At 44.1% G+C, this 16,100-nt stretch overlaps 1 protein-coding gene across 5 annotated transcripts in view; it reads right to left on the bottom strand.

Moving 5' to 3' along the window:
• Window positions 1-4,192: 4,192 nt before the first annotated feature.
• The window catches only part of SGSM2 (small G protein signaling modulator 2), a 35,195-nt gene continuing 23,287 nt past the window's right edge, over window positions 4,193-16,100 (bottom strand). For 2 of the 5 annotated variants that reach the window (XM_065732090.1, XM_065732092.1), the window contains exons 12-24: window positions 15,794-15,928; window positions 12,312-12,462; window positions 11,710-11,774; window positions 11,126-11,271; window positions 10,612-10,740; window positions 10,220-10,402; window positions 9,266-9,670; window positions 8,368-8,492; window positions 7,890-7,972; window positions 7,298-7,407; window positions 6,441-6,537; window positions 5,809-5,976; window positions 4,193-5,268 (exon numbers count right to left, since the gene is read on the bottom strand). In XM_065732090.1, coding sequence (XP_065588162.1) covers window positions 5,180-5,268; window positions 5,809-5,976; window positions 6,441-6,537; window positions 7,298-7,407; window positions 7,890-7,972; window positions 8,368-8,492; window positions 9,266-9,670; window positions 10,220-10,402; window positions 10,612-10,740; window positions 11,126-11,271; window positions 11,710-11,774; window positions 12,312-12,462; window positions 15,794-15,928 — 1,886 coding nt within the window. In that variant the 3' untranslated portion in view covers window positions 4,193-5,179. The remainder of the gene's footprint in view (window positions 5,269-5,808; window positions 5,977-6,440; window positions 6,538-7,297; window positions 7,408-7,889; window positions 7,973-8,367; window positions 8,493-9,265; window positions 9,671-10,219; window positions 10,403-10,611; window positions 10,741-11,125; window positions 11,272-11,709; window positions 11,775-12,311; window positions 12,463-15,793; window positions 15,929-16,100) is intronic. The other 3 variants (XM_065732094.1, XM_065732095.1, XM_065732093.1) reach the window with 2 other exon arrangements.

The raw sequence follows: 16,100 nt of genomic DNA, 5'->3' as shown, positions 1-16,100 counted from the left end.
GCAGGGGGAACTGCGGGGCTGCATCAGAGCAGATGCGTTTTCCCTTTGTGCCGGAGCCGACCCGCAGCATCAGGAGCGCCTGGGTCTGGATCCGGGAAGGGATGCCGAGGTGTCTTGGCCCCGGTGTGTCCAGGCTGACACTGAGGCACAGCAGAGCTGCCCCTTGTGTTTTTAGCAGGCTGTAAGGTATCTGCAGCCCTGCCTGCCCCTCTGTGAAGTGCTCTTAATTATACCCGATTTGATTTCTGCATTGCTGATGATGCCTTTTGCTTGCACGTCATTACGCTGTTTTGCAGCCTCCCTCCTTGCCTCCCCACCTTGGAGGTGCCAATACTGAGTTTGGTTAATTAGGTGCTCTGAGATAGTCAGGGTATCCCAGTATTTGTAGGTACTGCAGTGACCTGTCCTCTCTTGTCCACGCACTTTATGTGCAGAGTACTGTTCATCTCAGTGCTTACAATTGGTTCTCTGGTCTGACCTTAAAGTAGATCCAAGTAAAACATTCTGAAAAGGGAAACAATGCCTTTTTGGGCTGAAAAAGCAAATGCTTTGGGATTCAAAGTCTTTCTGGTGGTTGTTCAGCTGTGTCACCTGATGCTGCCACAGCTACACCTGGGTGGGCAGCAGGCTCAGGTGGGCTTGTGCCAGCCCAGGGAGCTCAGGTGTGTGCAATGTACCTGAGTGATGGAAGGGAGGAGCCCGGATCCACCCGCCCAGCCCTCATTTAAGGGTTGGCAGTGGGGTGAGGGTATGTTGTTGGAGATCCCTGCCTGCCTGAGGTCTTCTGGAGGTAGGCAGTTTGATTCTGTGGTTTCTGCATCCCCAGCTGTTGTTTTAGGGCTTGTCTTCTTTTACTGCAGCCAAAGGCTTTGCCATCCTGCTATTACTGCTGTGAAAGTGGTGTTGCTCAGGTTTGCTGGGAGCTGCCTGGGCTTTCTTTCTTCCATGTCATAGTGCCATGGCTGTACTGCTGAGCTGTGTATCTGCCTGGCAGGAGGTGCAGGGCTTCTCCTGTTAGTGCTCATTTCATTGATTGCTCTCTTACTCCTGGGAATTTTTAAAGACTGAGGTGTGGAGGGGAGGTGTTAATGGTAGCAGTGTTTCCCTTGTTGTCTCGTTGCTTTGCTTTGGGTTTTTTGCTTGTTTCTTAACTTTATGAAGCTGTATATTGTTTCTGGATGGGGTGGAGCTTCTGAACGTGGAAGGTGGGGCTCAGGCCAATGCAATGTGCTGCTGTGAGATGTGGCTGTGAACTGTAAGGGCCCAAATTGCTGTGTTTGGCAAAACATGTCGTAGGCTGGAGGCAGAATGCTTGGGCTGTGCCTGGGTTACAGAAAAGAGAGCAGGCAGCAGTGGAGAGCTGTTGTTTGCTTTTTCTTTTCCTGCTGGTAGCGGGTAGCAGTGAGAATTTTGAGGTGATGAGCCTTCCCTGGGATGCTGTGTCTTGCTGAACTAAACTCCCATTCCTGCAGGGACTCTGCAGCTTTGGGGGCAGCTGAGTCAGAATGTCACTATTGATATCACTATTCTGAGAGCTTGTGGAAAAGAAGACTGCTTAGGGGTGTGTATGAGGGGGATGCTGGTACTAAGAAGGCCCTGTAGAGAAGAAAGCAAAGTAACAGTAGTGTTGGGAGATTATTTAAGGGAATGTGTCACCAGATGCATCTCATAAACATCTCATAAAGGGCTTATGTGTCTTTATAAGGATAAATACACGATTAACAGCTCAGACAACTGTGAGTGATGGCTGAGGGACTGCTGCATGTGTTCCAGCACAGAGAGGCATCAGCACGTGTGAATTGTGGCAGCCAGGAGGATGGGAAGGTGCTCCTTTGCTCCTTGGGAACCACCTCTGGGCACAGCTCTCAGCAGGAGCACAACTGAGGGTTGCCCAAAAATGTGGAAGAACGATGCCTGCAAAACCTGACAGCAGCACATGAGCAGCAAGGATGGAAGCTCAGGAAGGGGGCAGTCAGAGCGCCAGAGCAGCAGTAGTGGGAAGGTTCTCTGTGGGGGTTCGGAGGACCAACGGGGAGCGATGGAGGAGGATCTATCCTGGAAGCCCCATAACGCTGCTAGGCTTTTTTCAGTGCTATCTGCAGCACGATCAGCCTGAAAATGTAGGCTGGAATTTTTTTTTGCACTTGTCATAGGACTGCTGCTGCTCACACTCCTCCGAGGCCGTGGGGCTGCTCAGCGTGTGCTGGGTGGGGGTAGGCATGTGCTGAGTGACTTACATCTGTGCCTGGAGTCACCGAGGGGCAGCAGCAGTCCTCAGCAGTGACCCCTTTACCTCCAAAGTGCTGCTTCGTGCAAAGCCCTTGCACGCTCATTAGGGGAGTGTTAATTATGGATCCTGCTCTCTTTCCAGACACACTGCTCCTTAGGGCTCCCTGTTCTGCCCATGACAGCACCCTGGGGGTGGGGAAATTGCTCCCAAAGATGTCCACGGAATGTAGTGAGTAGTTGACAGTAAGTATTTATTTATATGTTACACTTAAATCTTTTTGAGCAATAAAGAGAATAGTCTGCTCTTGACAAAAATAAGTTAATACACAATATTCATAAAATACGATTAGACAGAACATTGTAACAAATACAGCAAATTCTGCAGAGTATTTTTTTAAATAGATTTGTATAATACATTCCCAATGGAGGAAAATAGTGCAGCTTTGTTTCTTACGTTGCCCCCTCAGGCTCTGTAAATTGGAGGGCACTTTTGCTCATTAGATACCACTGAACTCAAACTGAAGCACTTCCCAGACCTTGCAGCAGCTGTGTGCTGCCTGCCTGGCAGTGCCACGTGCAGCTCTAAGCAACAGTGAGGTCAGACTGTGAGCGTGGCTGCAGCACAGCTCCTTGGTTCTCATCCTAGTAGTTGGGTAGAGATAGTGATAGGAGGATGGTTGGACTAGATGATCTTATAGGTCCTTTCCAACCTTATGAACTTATGAACTTATGAATCCTGAGCACACCAGAGCTATTGGAGTGAGGCGGGTGAGGAGCAGAGCTGCTCAATCTCCACTCTCCTCCTCCTGCTATTCCCACTGTTGTTATTTTAGCACTGTGATGCACAGGGAGGGGGTTTCCTTCCAACCCTCCTCCTCTGCAGTGCCTTTTTTCGGAGTTAACGTGGGCTCATCTGTTCTCTGTGTGCAGTTCTGCAGCTCAGGGGCACCGTGCAGCAGTGGAGCACAGTGCTGCCTTCAGGTCCTGCACAGGAGTGATGCCCATGGGTGTGAGAACGAGGGCAGGGCCAGATGGATGTTTTTTCTTTACCCTCCCATCAGAGAGCAGAGTAAGGGTGATTATTAAGTTGAAAAGCTTTTTTTTTTTTTAAACCCCGTTTTGGACCACTGTTTATTATCTCTGTTTTACTCCAGTCATAAAAAGAGAACTAAGCACAGATGATGTCTCTAGAATCAGATTTTCCCCTTGCTTGTGCAGTAATGCTCAGCTCATTAGGGCCTAAAGGCACTGTTACATCTACTGCAAAAGCAAGAGAAGCTGCTCCCTCCTTGTGTGATAACAGGAGGGCAGTTGGCACCCAGGACTGAAGGCTTTGGATGGAATAAATTCCCTGCACATACTTTGAAATCTGATTTTTAGGAGCTCATCTGAGCTGATCCACATAACACAAACATCTCAGGAGCAGAGCTGAGAGCTGTGGTTGTTGGTAGCCTGGAGGCTCAGTGGACCCCAGCCTGCTCTGTGTGAGGTTTTAAGAAAGAAAAAAAAGTCCAACTTTCTCACTGAGGTTCTGGTAGCAAAGGGAGGAATACTAAAATGCAGACACTGAGTTTTCTGGGAGCACAGGCACACCACTCTGTGAAATCTACAGTTAATCCTGTCTAAAAACTGCTCCTTTCCTCTCTGGCTGACACAGAGGTATATTCAGAAACAATGCATGCTGGGGGAGTAGTAAGAGTACAGGTGATAAATTGTACACGGTGTGATGAAGTGCTAGGATAGCAACAGACAGCTCCACGACTGAGCCCCAGCTAGCTGCGAGTCACTTTTGCTCTCTATAGAGCATGGGTTAAAATATATGCTGCTACTGAAAGCATGCAGCCAAGCACAAAAAGAGGAGGCACAGAACTGCCATGGAGTGTGCAAGCACTGCTCTACAAACCAGCACAGCACGACAGCAGAATGGATCCTGTGCAACAACTTATACTGCTTAATCTGGCAAGTAGCAAGACTTGCTTGAGTTAACAAACGCCTGGTTTGTGTTTGCAGGATCCTGAGGGAAGTCCTCCCAGAAGGCTCTGCAGAGCAGGGAGGAGGAGGAGGAGGGCAGCAGTCTGCAGTAAATAACCTGGAGGAGGTGAGGCTCTGCGGTGTCTGCTCTGTAAGCAGGAACTGAACTTTATGGGACTCCGCACAGATGCAAAGAGCGTGGGATTTGCTAACATGAGCAAGGAAACCTGAACTATATTAGGCAGATTTGTCATCTGAGAATACTTGCCAAGTAAGTTTGCAAAGTAAAATGAGGGCAAGTTTGCAGCATATGTAGGCCATGAATACTCAATAGCATGAGCTAGGCAGCAAAGGCTAACTAATGTTTGTAGCCAGCATTGCCAGATCTTCACTGCTCATCCTAACCACGTTACTGTAGGGCTGTTCTCCCAGTTGTTAATCTTAGTTTACTTGCTAAATATTCTGAATGTAAATATGAATGTTTTAGCAGTAGGAACTACATATGTGTTTCTCTTCCATGTTCAAGGTACGGTCTATGAACTGAGCCCACAGATGTGCTCTTCCATGGACCCAGGTCAGTGTTTGCCCTATTTCAGTATCAGATCAGGCCTTACCTCCTCAAAAAATTCTAGCAGAGCACAAAATGTGCTATTAAAGGTGCAGTAAGTCACAATATGTGTTCTAATATGTCAAATACCCCCTCTTTAATATCTCAGCTATGTAAGCAGACAGTCTTCTAGAGAGAGAGAAATAAGAGAATGCAAAAAGGTTCTGTTCTGAAATACAAAGTTGAGTGTAACAAGGACTATCAAACACAAACCCTATCTGGTGAAGGAAAAGTTCATTTTTAAAAGTATTACAAATCTGGTTATTTATTACATTATATGGAAGATGCAATTTAAAACACCATTTGAAGTTACAGTGCAAGAAATGCTCCATCCAGTAGCTCACAGCAAGGCCCACGAAGGTCTGCTCCTCATCACTTATTTTCAATCAGCGTCTGCACTTTGTAGACAAGGTCTCTTGCTATCCTCAGTATTTCCTGAGCATTATGATGTTCTGCCATTTCTAAAAGACACAGATAAGCATTTTTAACAGTCCCAGGGCAGGAACTTTTCTTCTCTAGTTGATACTGCTGTCACATCAGCATTGATTAATTAGTGTAGTGTGAGCATCAATACAAAAGTATTGGCAGTGGTTTAGGTTTTTAGAATTAAAGATGAAATTCATCCCTTTGTGCCATAGATCCTGGCATCAAGAGCTAATCCTTACAGTCGCTTACATAGGTCCCTAGTAAAAGTAAGATCAGAAAGTGGAAAGTGTCTCCTGCCAGACCAGAACACTTCTTTGGTTTGGTGTATTTTTAGGGAAACAGGGGCACTGCTGTTTGTGGGGAAGGTTTTCAGTACGTGAACATCCAGGCTCTTCATCCACATGAAAAGCAATGTGACTGAAGAGGTAAGAGATTCTCAGCTTAAAATGAACAGAGGCTTTCATGACAGCAAGGGCACTGAACTACTGCAGACAGTTTGTCAGAGTAAGGGAAAAGCATCAGACTGGGGATAGTTGCTGTTTATCACAGTGTCTTTCTTAAAATTTGTCTCTTACCATTAAAAAACTTGATGATATCAGTGAAGTCCATGTTGTTATCACGGATAATCTCTCGATAAACTTCCACAAGTGCTAAGGCAATGAAAAGGACAAAATGTTCTGAAGAGATGTGCTTTGCTGCCCAAATTACTTCCCACACTGTAAATACATCCTCGTACAACAATTCTAAATGGGAATAAACATTACAAGAGCATCTGATTATTCAAATTGACCATTTCTCCCCACCCCCCACTACAATGTCTTTCAGGTCTTATGCAGAAAATAACTGTATGTGATGACTCCTCCTTTTCCCTCTCCCTTTCTCTTCCAGCCAACTCCTGTCATTCATTAGTACAAGTATGGCAACTGAAAATTAAAAGAGTGCGGGTGTTGTTGTGTGACTTCACCCCAAAAAGATGCCTGACTTGCAGCACCCAGATGGCAGCATAGGTGGGCCCATTTTGTTGTAGTGTGGGCTCCAGGACAGGCTGTGAATCTGAATGCATATCCAGAGACCCTGCTAGTATATAAAGTACATCACTCAGCAGAGTACAACAGCTACTGAGCTGTCCCTCATCAAAACATTTTGCTACAGCCAGACATCGGTCTGTTCAGCTTTGCACAACTCCATAGGCATAACACATTATTACCTCTTTTAAAGTCAAGCAGGAACCAACGGTAGCAGAAGTAGAAGTGAGTGTAATCCCCGTTCTGATGCATCAGTTCAAAAAGCTCTGAGTCTAGAATCTGAAATGTAAAACAGCAGATGTTGGTATCTTGTCTGAAAGTAGCCAAGATCAAAGGTTAGAGGCTGGTGAAGTCCTCTGTGCTGCTTCAGCACCTGATCCTGCAGTCATTCTGAGCAGCTGCTTCACACAAATCTGCCTTTTAATATGCATCTGTAAAATGCCAGTGCTGTAGGTGCCCTGGACTTGCCAAATGTCTGACAGATGCCTTAAACTTGTACCTCTGTAGTCATTTCTCACAGATGCTCTCCTAAGAGCTGCTGGATAACAAGGGTGGCATCCTCTTGCTCCTCAACAGAATGCTTTTTCTATCCTGACCCTCTTCTTTATTAACTGAATCTCTACTATTTAAAATCACCACTTATGAAAACAAATAATGGCTCACAACCAAACATTCAATAAGCATACTATGTAAACATAAATATAGCTGGAGTCTATAAATCTGTCATAAATTAAGATTTTGCCACAAATAGCAGTGTTTTCTCTTCCAGTCATTTCATTGTGGAGCTGGTGTAATGGAGGCAGAAGCTTGAGGAATTTGTTCTGTCAGGTTAACCTGAACTGACCTGCTGTAACACATACTCCTTACTGTGATGGAGCGAATCAGTTTGGGGGTGCAGAAATATCTTCCCCAGCTATGAAGTAGCAGATGGCTAGGAGCCCCTGTTAGTGGAGGTCCTGCCCTTTGCTGTGGCATCAAGGCAGTCCTCAGACTCTGAAACAATCTCATTTTTTTTCAAATAGGATTCAAAAAGACTCACTTGGATTAGAGACCGCATGTTGGCAAAGTGTGTGTCCATAGCACCTCCATTGGGGAAGTTTTGGCTCATTCTCTTCATCAGGTGGCTGAAGCAGCTGTAAGCCAATTGATCTGCAGATACAATGCATATAATGCTGAACACTTAATTGTTGCAAGTCTTCTGCCTTCCTTGACCCAAAGCAATGTATAGCAGGGCAAAAAATAGAAAATGTTTTCCCCTTTGCTGTCCCCTCGCCCCCATCATCAGTATTTAAATGGAATGGAAGACAGTAACTGAACATGGACTACTTTTCTTAGTTATGGTTCAAAGCAACACAGCTTGAGGCTTTCCAGCTTCAGCAGCTGCAGGAACTCAGCTGCTTAGAAACGCCATCAGAATTTAATCTGGAAGTTGGTCATTAAGATGGTCACTGGACTCTCTGATAGACTCGTGACTGTCACTTCAGCAACAACCTCATCTAGAGGAAACCCAGGTAAGAGCTTAGGGTTTGTTTTTCCTAGTGAGCCGGCCTTAAAACATACAACTCTGAAATGCCATTACAGAGAGGTTTCCCAAAGGATATCAGAATGTTCCAAAAGAAAACCCCTCCTACCATTGTCAAGTATAACCATCAAAGGAGCCAGGAGGTCGCACATGCCTTGGACATAGCCAACTTCCAGGTGCTCCCAAACATAACTGTAGAAAGAAGAAAGCATGAAATAGGATTAAAAAGTCCTTTTGCTGTGCCTTCACCTCAAGGCTTTGTCATGCATGTAAGACAATAAGACAACTCCTGCTGGAAGCGTGATGTTCTAGAAAAACATTAAGATTTGAAGATTTTCAGACAATTCAGTTTTTCCAACTCATTAGTACAGAATGGCAAGTACTTCTGTCTCACAAAAGCAATATCTATAGAAAAAAAAGCCCAACTTGAGCCATCTGCTGTACCTATACTTTCAAACCTTCCATTCCTTCTTCTTTCAAGTTCTTTTAAATTAATAAGTAAGGTTTTTCATGCAGATTATTTTCATATTATTATATTTTATGGTTTATGACAGAAGTGTGAAAATGCAGTTTACAAGCTGTCCTACCTGCACATAACATTGCGGAGCTTCTCCAGATTATCAGCAGTAAAATACCAGTAATTCCGGTCACACCTCTGGACATCTTTATCAATTCTGTGCAGATTTAAGGCAACAGTGTCCAGCAATTCTATCTAAAAGAGAAAAGTTTAAGGTAGGTCTGCTGTTCAGTCAGAGAGATGCAGGTTGTTATATCATTTATAGACAGATTTCAGGGAGTGTGGAGCTACAGCAGAGTTCATGTCTTTTTTTCCCCTCTCCACAAGTCAGTGGCACTAAGGAGAGAATATCCATCAGCAGTGGCTATAGGCTGAGCTTAGAGCATTCCCAGGTACAAATTCACTCTAAGAATCATCAAACCAGAGATAGTAAAATAATACTTTGGATCTAAGAGAGCACTGAACTACTCAATTACCGTCAAACACCAAAAATCTGAAATACAGTGCACGGTTCACTGATAAGTGTCCCAAGCCTGAACTCCTTACAAAGAGTTATGTTTAGTTCAGCAGCTCCAAGAGCAAAACTGAAAGAAAACCTCAACTGCCAATCTGCTGACAGTGATGCTAATAGAGATGGTGGAGTCCTGGCTCTAAATGTAGGCTGTGGTTCTAGTTGATGAAATGGGGATTTCACTTTGAGTTAAATGGCAGGTGACACTGAAATCTTACAATTGGTGTCCTATCCTCCCTCAGAATTTTTGGCTACATTCTTTTCCTCGTTATTCCACAAAGACAAATTTTTTTAACTGTCTTATGTTCTATCTCAAATTCCTGATTAAAATATCCTCGGTTATCCTCCCACCACCTGTAGTTCCAGTTTGAGACGGCTGCTCATTAAATCCTTTCTGAAATCCAGTGTAAGTATTTGCCCTAAAAAGAGAGGTGATGATACAGAAGTCGTGACTTACTGTGTAAGATGCAGCACAGACAGAAGCAACATCCATTAAATAATCCACCTGGGGACACAGCTGCCCTTCTGTTACAGAGTCCTGGGGCTGTGGTACAACTGACTTGGCTTTCTGCATAGGTGCTGTGTCTGGATCAGTCCTTTCCGTGTCAGCATTAGTTTCTTCTTCAGCCCCATCTTCAAAGGAGACGCTCTGCCCATCGTCAATGCTGGACAGGATGCCTGAGGCCACAGAGTAGTTCCGTGAGGATGGCAGCCCAGAGTCAGGGGAGTCGAACTCCACAGACTGCTGCTCTACAGCAGCTACTGCTGCTGGTGTGTCAGCAGATACCACAGTGAAAGAAGGGTCATCTTGGCATTTTGAGTCTCGTTCTGCTGAGTCTGTTTCATCTACAGATATAAAGACCTTAAGGTGGATGAGGAAAGGGGAAAAAAAGATTCAGGTAAAGCAGCAAGGACGAGAAAAGCAGTAAACAATAATGTCGCAAAGGAATCTCCAACCACAAGGATGAAATAACTACATTACTCCAGTGGAGAAGACACAAAATTAATAAAGCTTCCTTGCATGCAAATGTTCAGAACTCTTCAGACTTTATACTGAAAGTGTAAGTCTAAAAATAATACGATTTACGATCTTGCACCTGCCTCCTATGATGACATCCCCCTTTCACAATCTTCAATTAGAAAAGCCTTGTAAAGCAGTGCAGCTTTACTACCAGAAGGACTTCTGTCTGTGCTGTAGCAGGTGAACCTTAAAGCCTCTTTGCGAGGCTCTGCTTAAGAACAGCTGTAGACTGCCCAAAATACAAACCTGCTCTTAGCTATATTGAGGAGGGGCTACTGCTTTAAGTTCCATACAGGATCCAAGCAGCTCCAGGCTGACAACCTGGACACGTTAGCTCCTGCCACACACACACTGCCTGCATCGCACGAGATCTGGCTGAGGGACACTTACATCATTGCTGATGGTGGAGTCCCTGTGAATCAGCCTCTGGACGTGGCTGTCAATGCTGCTGCCCGATGAAAACTTGGCCAACGTGGCAGAATGTGACTCCTTCTCTCGCTGCTTTACGATGACCTCGCAAGCCTTCCACTCAGCCATAACCTTCTGATAGCGAAGAGCAATCTCTTCATCCACCTGCGGACAGACAGACTGATAGATACTGAAATGCTGATCCTCCTGGAGAGATGGCATTAAAAATGAACAGAAGCCAGAAGGGGAGAACTAAAGCAAATGTAATAACTCAAAGGAACAGCCTGAAGGGGCCTGAAGCTAACACTTCAGCTATTTAGAAAACAAAAATTACTCTGCAAATATAATTCTTGCCCCCAGAGATCTGTACTTACCTGGTCCATTTCCTTTTTGGCCATGCCAAATTTATAGTGGCCTAACAAGAATGGCCACACTTCCTTTCGAATCTCATGCTGCACTCCACCATAATAAACTTTCCGTAGCAGTTCCAGCTCCTTGTAATTCTGCAGCAGTTAGGAGAAAAAAAATACATCTTTACTTTCCTCAGGAGTGCTCATATAGAGTCAATTCCAACTACAGAGACAGTGAAACACAGCCACGTCTAATAAATCCAGCCTAAGAAAGTTGTGTCTCTTATGAAAATAATCTAATTTTAGTAGATTAGAATCATCATGAGATCGACTGCTTTGGATTTCATTGATAGCATTGCTGTTATCAGAGAAGCAAAAGATAAAAAAGAGTGTAAAAATTAACTCCCTACCATGAGAAGTCATCCTGGGAAGACCAGAAAGCGCTTTCAATACTTCCCACAAACAATTCTAAGGATACCATGCTCACATCAGTGTATGGGAGCTAGTTTAGTCATCGTGAAGGCATTCTGGGGCTTACTTTTCTGTCCTTCTGGTACTTGCTCCAGACCTCTTTAGTCAGGCCTCCTGCAGCACTGGATGGTTTGTCAGGTGGGACAATGGTGTGGTTCACCAGGGCAGACAGATGTGTTCGCACTGTTGACAAATGGCGGCAGTAGGCAAGCCCTGAGATTGGGGGAGGAGGGAAACTTCTATGAAGGAATCTATACAGAATCAGCAGCCTCTTCTTCAGGAGCAAGCTGGGACGTTTTAAAGTTGCCACTAATATTCCTACCTGAAGTAAATTTGCATTTGTACTGTATAAACTGCAATGGAGCCAAAGATTAAACCAGTCTTACACTGACAAGTAAAACCCAAGTCGAGTATTATACAGCAACACAAAACTGCACTCTGTTTTCACTAAGCATTGCTTCTCCCATTGCTACATTAAAACCGACAAATAATTGAGTTATGAAGCTATGATACTTGCATCACAACCAATGCAGTGTCCTGAGCCAACCTGATTCACAATAAATTTGGGTTCCTTTTTAAAAACACGTATTACATCCTTTCTAGGTAAGCATACGGGCCTCACAGGGACTGGATCTAAGAAGCTTTGCTTACATCCATAAAAGGCTCTGGAAACGATTTGCCTCTTCATGCTTTCACACAGCATCTTTAATGGAGTCCTGTGGAGATACATTATGGGAACATGATAGGTCACAGGGGCAGAAATCATCATGAACTTTACGCTGATCCCCATGATGCTCACGTAGGGATTCTTCCACTGCACTAAGATTTAATTCACTAAGGAACAACTAGAAATAAAATTTTAAAAAGCATATTCCCACTAGAATTTTGTCCCCAGACAGATTAATCCAGTGCCTTTAGCTACAATTGCTTCAGTGCATTGTAAAGGTCAGATGAGTTGTTGCCCTTTGTGACAGTTGTAATTAGTTGTTAAAGAACATGCTTCTAGAGCTGAATTACATTAAACTACACAAAAATCCCACATTAACTGCAAACTTTTTGTCAAAATACGAGTCTATCTTAATAGTTTAGTTCCAATAAATTACGTTTCTTGCTCCATCTTTTTGGGTCAGAAGTTATTTGCAAACTGTTAAAAATGTTATTCTCCCATCTCTGTTGCAGAAACCCATAAAACACTGCTGCTTTTAACTGTGGCACAAGTTTCCCCAGCCAAGCTCTCTGCACAGCCTGCTTACCTGTCATGGATGCAATTGCAGCAGCTGGGTATATCATAGGGAGAGCTGCCTGTAGAACAGGAGATGCATGAGGAGCCTTGGCTACAGTGCTCCAGCTGCCACGAAAGCAAGTTTGCCCCAAACCCTTGCATCTCTATCATTTCACCGGTGTCTAGGCAAAAAAAAACAACAAAAAAAAAGAAACAAAAGAGCAGGCCATCAACTCTTACTCATCCTTCCCTTTCTTCCTTCTGTGCTTCCTGATGGCTTCATGCTTTACTTCTCAGCAGGCTCTGAACCTTGATTCCACAAAGGGGAGAGCACCATCTTAGTTACCTCAGAAATACTGCTCTGACCTTAACCTAAACCAGCAGCATGCTGTGCACGTTCACTTGAGGCCAGTCCCTTCACCACTGCCCCTTTTTTGCCCATGCACACATCCCAGCCCATATTTCAAGAGAGCAGAAGCAGGTGCTGCATTAACAATTCAAACTGGTTCCTGTGCAACGCTAATATCATTCACAGCTAGAAGAAATAATCTAGCCTGAACTTCTATTTGATTCAGGTCTTAGAATTTCACTTTGCAACTCCTGGAATCAGCCATGCAACTGCTAGTTCAGCTAGAGTGGAAGTTTCAGCATAAAAAGAAACCAAAATCGATTCAGTTATTTTCAGAAGATGCTTCTTCCCCCCTCCTGAGAACCAGATCCCAAAGTATCGAGCACAGGAGGACAGTTCAAGTCCTACTAGTATCAATAACACGTTTGCAAAAGGAGGAAATTCTGCAGGAAAATGTGATCCAACAGTACAGTGCAGCTTCTTGAGTCACCACCAAATCCGTTTGCTTTTATAACCAGCTTCAGTAAGGCAACACAAAAAGGTCACCAGTTGCCTCTATAAAGCTTGGCTTCAGCTCTTCACCTTTTCCAGCTGGCATTTGAGCATATGGGTTCCTTGTTTTATAATAAATAAATAAATAACTGGCCTTTCAGCTCACCCATGATTAAAATTAAGGCAAATGCCATAATACTGTATGCCACTGAATTAACATTTGTAAGCAAAATCCAGTCCCCTGGGCCGTGCTTTTAAGACATACATTCATTGGGTGGTAGTAGGGGCAAATCCAAACCATCTCATGCATTTTACATTGAGGTAGCAGGAAGCATTTTAGTAGTGCCTATTAAAAAGTGGGCATAGGTGAGGGAGAAGTGGGAGTAAAACCATTTGTTAACAGAAAAAGCACAGGCTCATGCGGAAGCAGTCATGTGTATTTCACTTCACAAAACAAAGTGTGATGAAAAAATGCTCTTCACCTTAATTCTTCAGGAAGGAGCTGAATGACCCAGTATTTATTGCAGCTTCTCATTTGGTTCAAATGAAAATGACTGGGAAAACATTTTTAGATGTTTTTTGCCTCCCCTCCACAGACAAAAAAAAAAAAAGAGTGGGTTTTCCAGCTTTAATTTATAGGTATATATATTTTAGAGAACAAAGAAAAGAACCCCACAGAACCTAAAGATTCAGATGAAAGGTACTGGAATTAATGAAGAATTAGAGTGAACAGCATCTTTTATTTAACTGTAGTGGTGTTATCTGTAAATTCAGCTACATGCAAAAGTTGAGCATGTTGCAAAATGTAAAAGCAAATGGCCAGCAAACCTGCTACAACAGCGTTGTCATTATTTAAAAGGGATGTTGCTGGACAGACAACAGTCATTCCAGTCTACTTCAGCAAGAATCACTACTCAAACAGCAGGCACAATCCTAGCTGTCCCCTTACCTTGGAGATTAAAAATACGAGCAGTTATCTGACAGTCATTTGAGTAGGATGACTTAGAATTGCCATGGCCTGACTAAAGACTGAATTGTGCTCCTTCTGTTTTAGGTCACAGCATTTGTCTCCTATCAGTGTATACAGCAGTGTCAGACCTTCTTCCTTTTCTGTTATCACTCACATCCAGAAGTGATCAATTAAGATACAGAGGAACTTTCCGAAGCAGCATCTTTCTTCAAGGGGAGCAACGTATTTTGGAGCTTCCTCCCATCCACACTGTCCATGAAATCTCTGTTAACTTGGGCTGGGCTTTCTCAGCTGTTAAGGGTTACTCTCGTGGGTTACACCTGAGAGTGATCTACCAGGACAGTCTCTCTGAATACACATTTATATCTTATCTAAACAAAACTTGAGCACTGTACAGATGCAATTTCAGTCTCCTAAAGGTGGGTCCACCAGACCAGGGCAATCATTTACAACTAAACTCATTGCTACTTATCGGTGTGTCTTATCTTGACTCCAGATATACTGTGGTTTTGCGAGGGAACAAACACCAGAAAAAAAAACAAAACATGGTAACAATGAACAAAAAATGCAATCAATAACCAAATTTGCAAGCAGTTGTTCTCCTTCCTACTTCCTCTCTGTCTGTCCAACTTCTGACAGTTAGTTTACAGCCTGATAACAGAGAACTTTCTGTTCTTGCTGATAAATTCCTGTTAACAGCAAGAGGCAGCAGCTTTTGTTTTAACAGGAGCAGGCCGGATTTGGCATGCACACTCAAGAGGTACCAAGGCCAAAAGTCTGGTGGCACTGAAGCTGCTAAGCATAGAGAAGTGAAACGAACTCACATGAACTAGTGGACCAGACTGCAAGTGAACAATTGCCCTCTGAACAATTACAAGCTTTAGAACTGTAGCTGTGTGGGAGGCCTTTGGCTTTGGGAATGGATTTTATACACTATTCAGCTTCCTCTTTTGAGGATGCAAGGACTTTTTATGTCTCCAGAACTGCACTACTACACCCTGGATGCTTGTTAATACCTAACCTTCCTGACAGTGTCTTATCAACGGCTTTAGGAAAAGAATGAGATGATGAAGTTGTGCAGGGCAGAGTCCTGCAGCTGATCACCTGAAGCCACCTGCCTATGAATGGAAGGAATGGAACGAAACCACCTCACCACAAAAAGGCATCCATCTCCAATCCTCCCTGTACACTTCTACTGACTTGTAGAGTTATGCGTGCTTGCACCATCCTGGAGCTCACACTCTAACTCCCTGCACCTCTGTTCTCCCTATTCTGTCTGCAAACGCACTCTCCATTTCTGACTTGGCCCAGCACAAGTCATGCTACTGTAATGGTGTGACTCTTATCCTCTGTATGAGGCTGCCCTCCCCATTTTGTTATGTGGAACATGAACAATGCTCCCTCCTCCCATGAGGACATGCTTTAGCATCCAGCTTTTATGAAGTTGGGGCAGGAGCCTCTGGAAAGAAAGACGATCAGTTTGCTCAGCAGCACAAATGCTCACACCAGAGGGAAGATGCTGCTGTTTCCACTTCCCATAGGTTCTGAGCACATTACCAGCCTCTCTGCAGAGACAACTTAATCTCTGGATCTCAAGGCACGAGTGAAATGTTTTGCCCGGTAATAATGCCAACACTGTTGTATGCATCAGTGGAACGAGCTGCAATAGAGCTCTGGGACACAGAGGGAGGAGGATAAAAACCTTTCATCCTATTAGGAGCTGTGAGGTTCCGAGAGCAGATCATTGATAGCATTGCGTGTAGCTTATCTTCCTCCTCCTCATCATCGTCAACAGAGGCAGAGCGGCTGGCAGCTAAGTGGTGGTAGTTAATAGTTACTGCTCAAAGAAAATAGTGAAAGAGGAGCATAAGAAGAGAGAACTTGATTCTGTGGGAAAGCTCAAAAGGACACGTACAGCAAAGACAAAGGGTTTGAATCCTGCCCTCTGCTTGAGGGCACAAGCTCCTGCATGAGCAGGTATGAAAAATGAGGTTCTTACAGAAAAAAAG

The sequence above is a fragment of the Cyrtonyx montezumae genome, unplaced genomic scaffold (genome assembly GCF_038088225.1).
Source record: "Cyrtonyx montezumae isolate F1298 unplaced genomic scaffold, pur_monq_1.0 scaffold_15, whole genome shotgun sequence".
In the NCBI taxonomy this organism is placed as follows: domain Eukaryota; kingdom Metazoa; phylum Chordata; class Aves; order Galliformes; family Odontophoridae; genus Cyrtonyx; species Cyrtonyx montezumae.
This window is presented reverse-complemented; position numbering and strand designations above follow the sequence as displayed.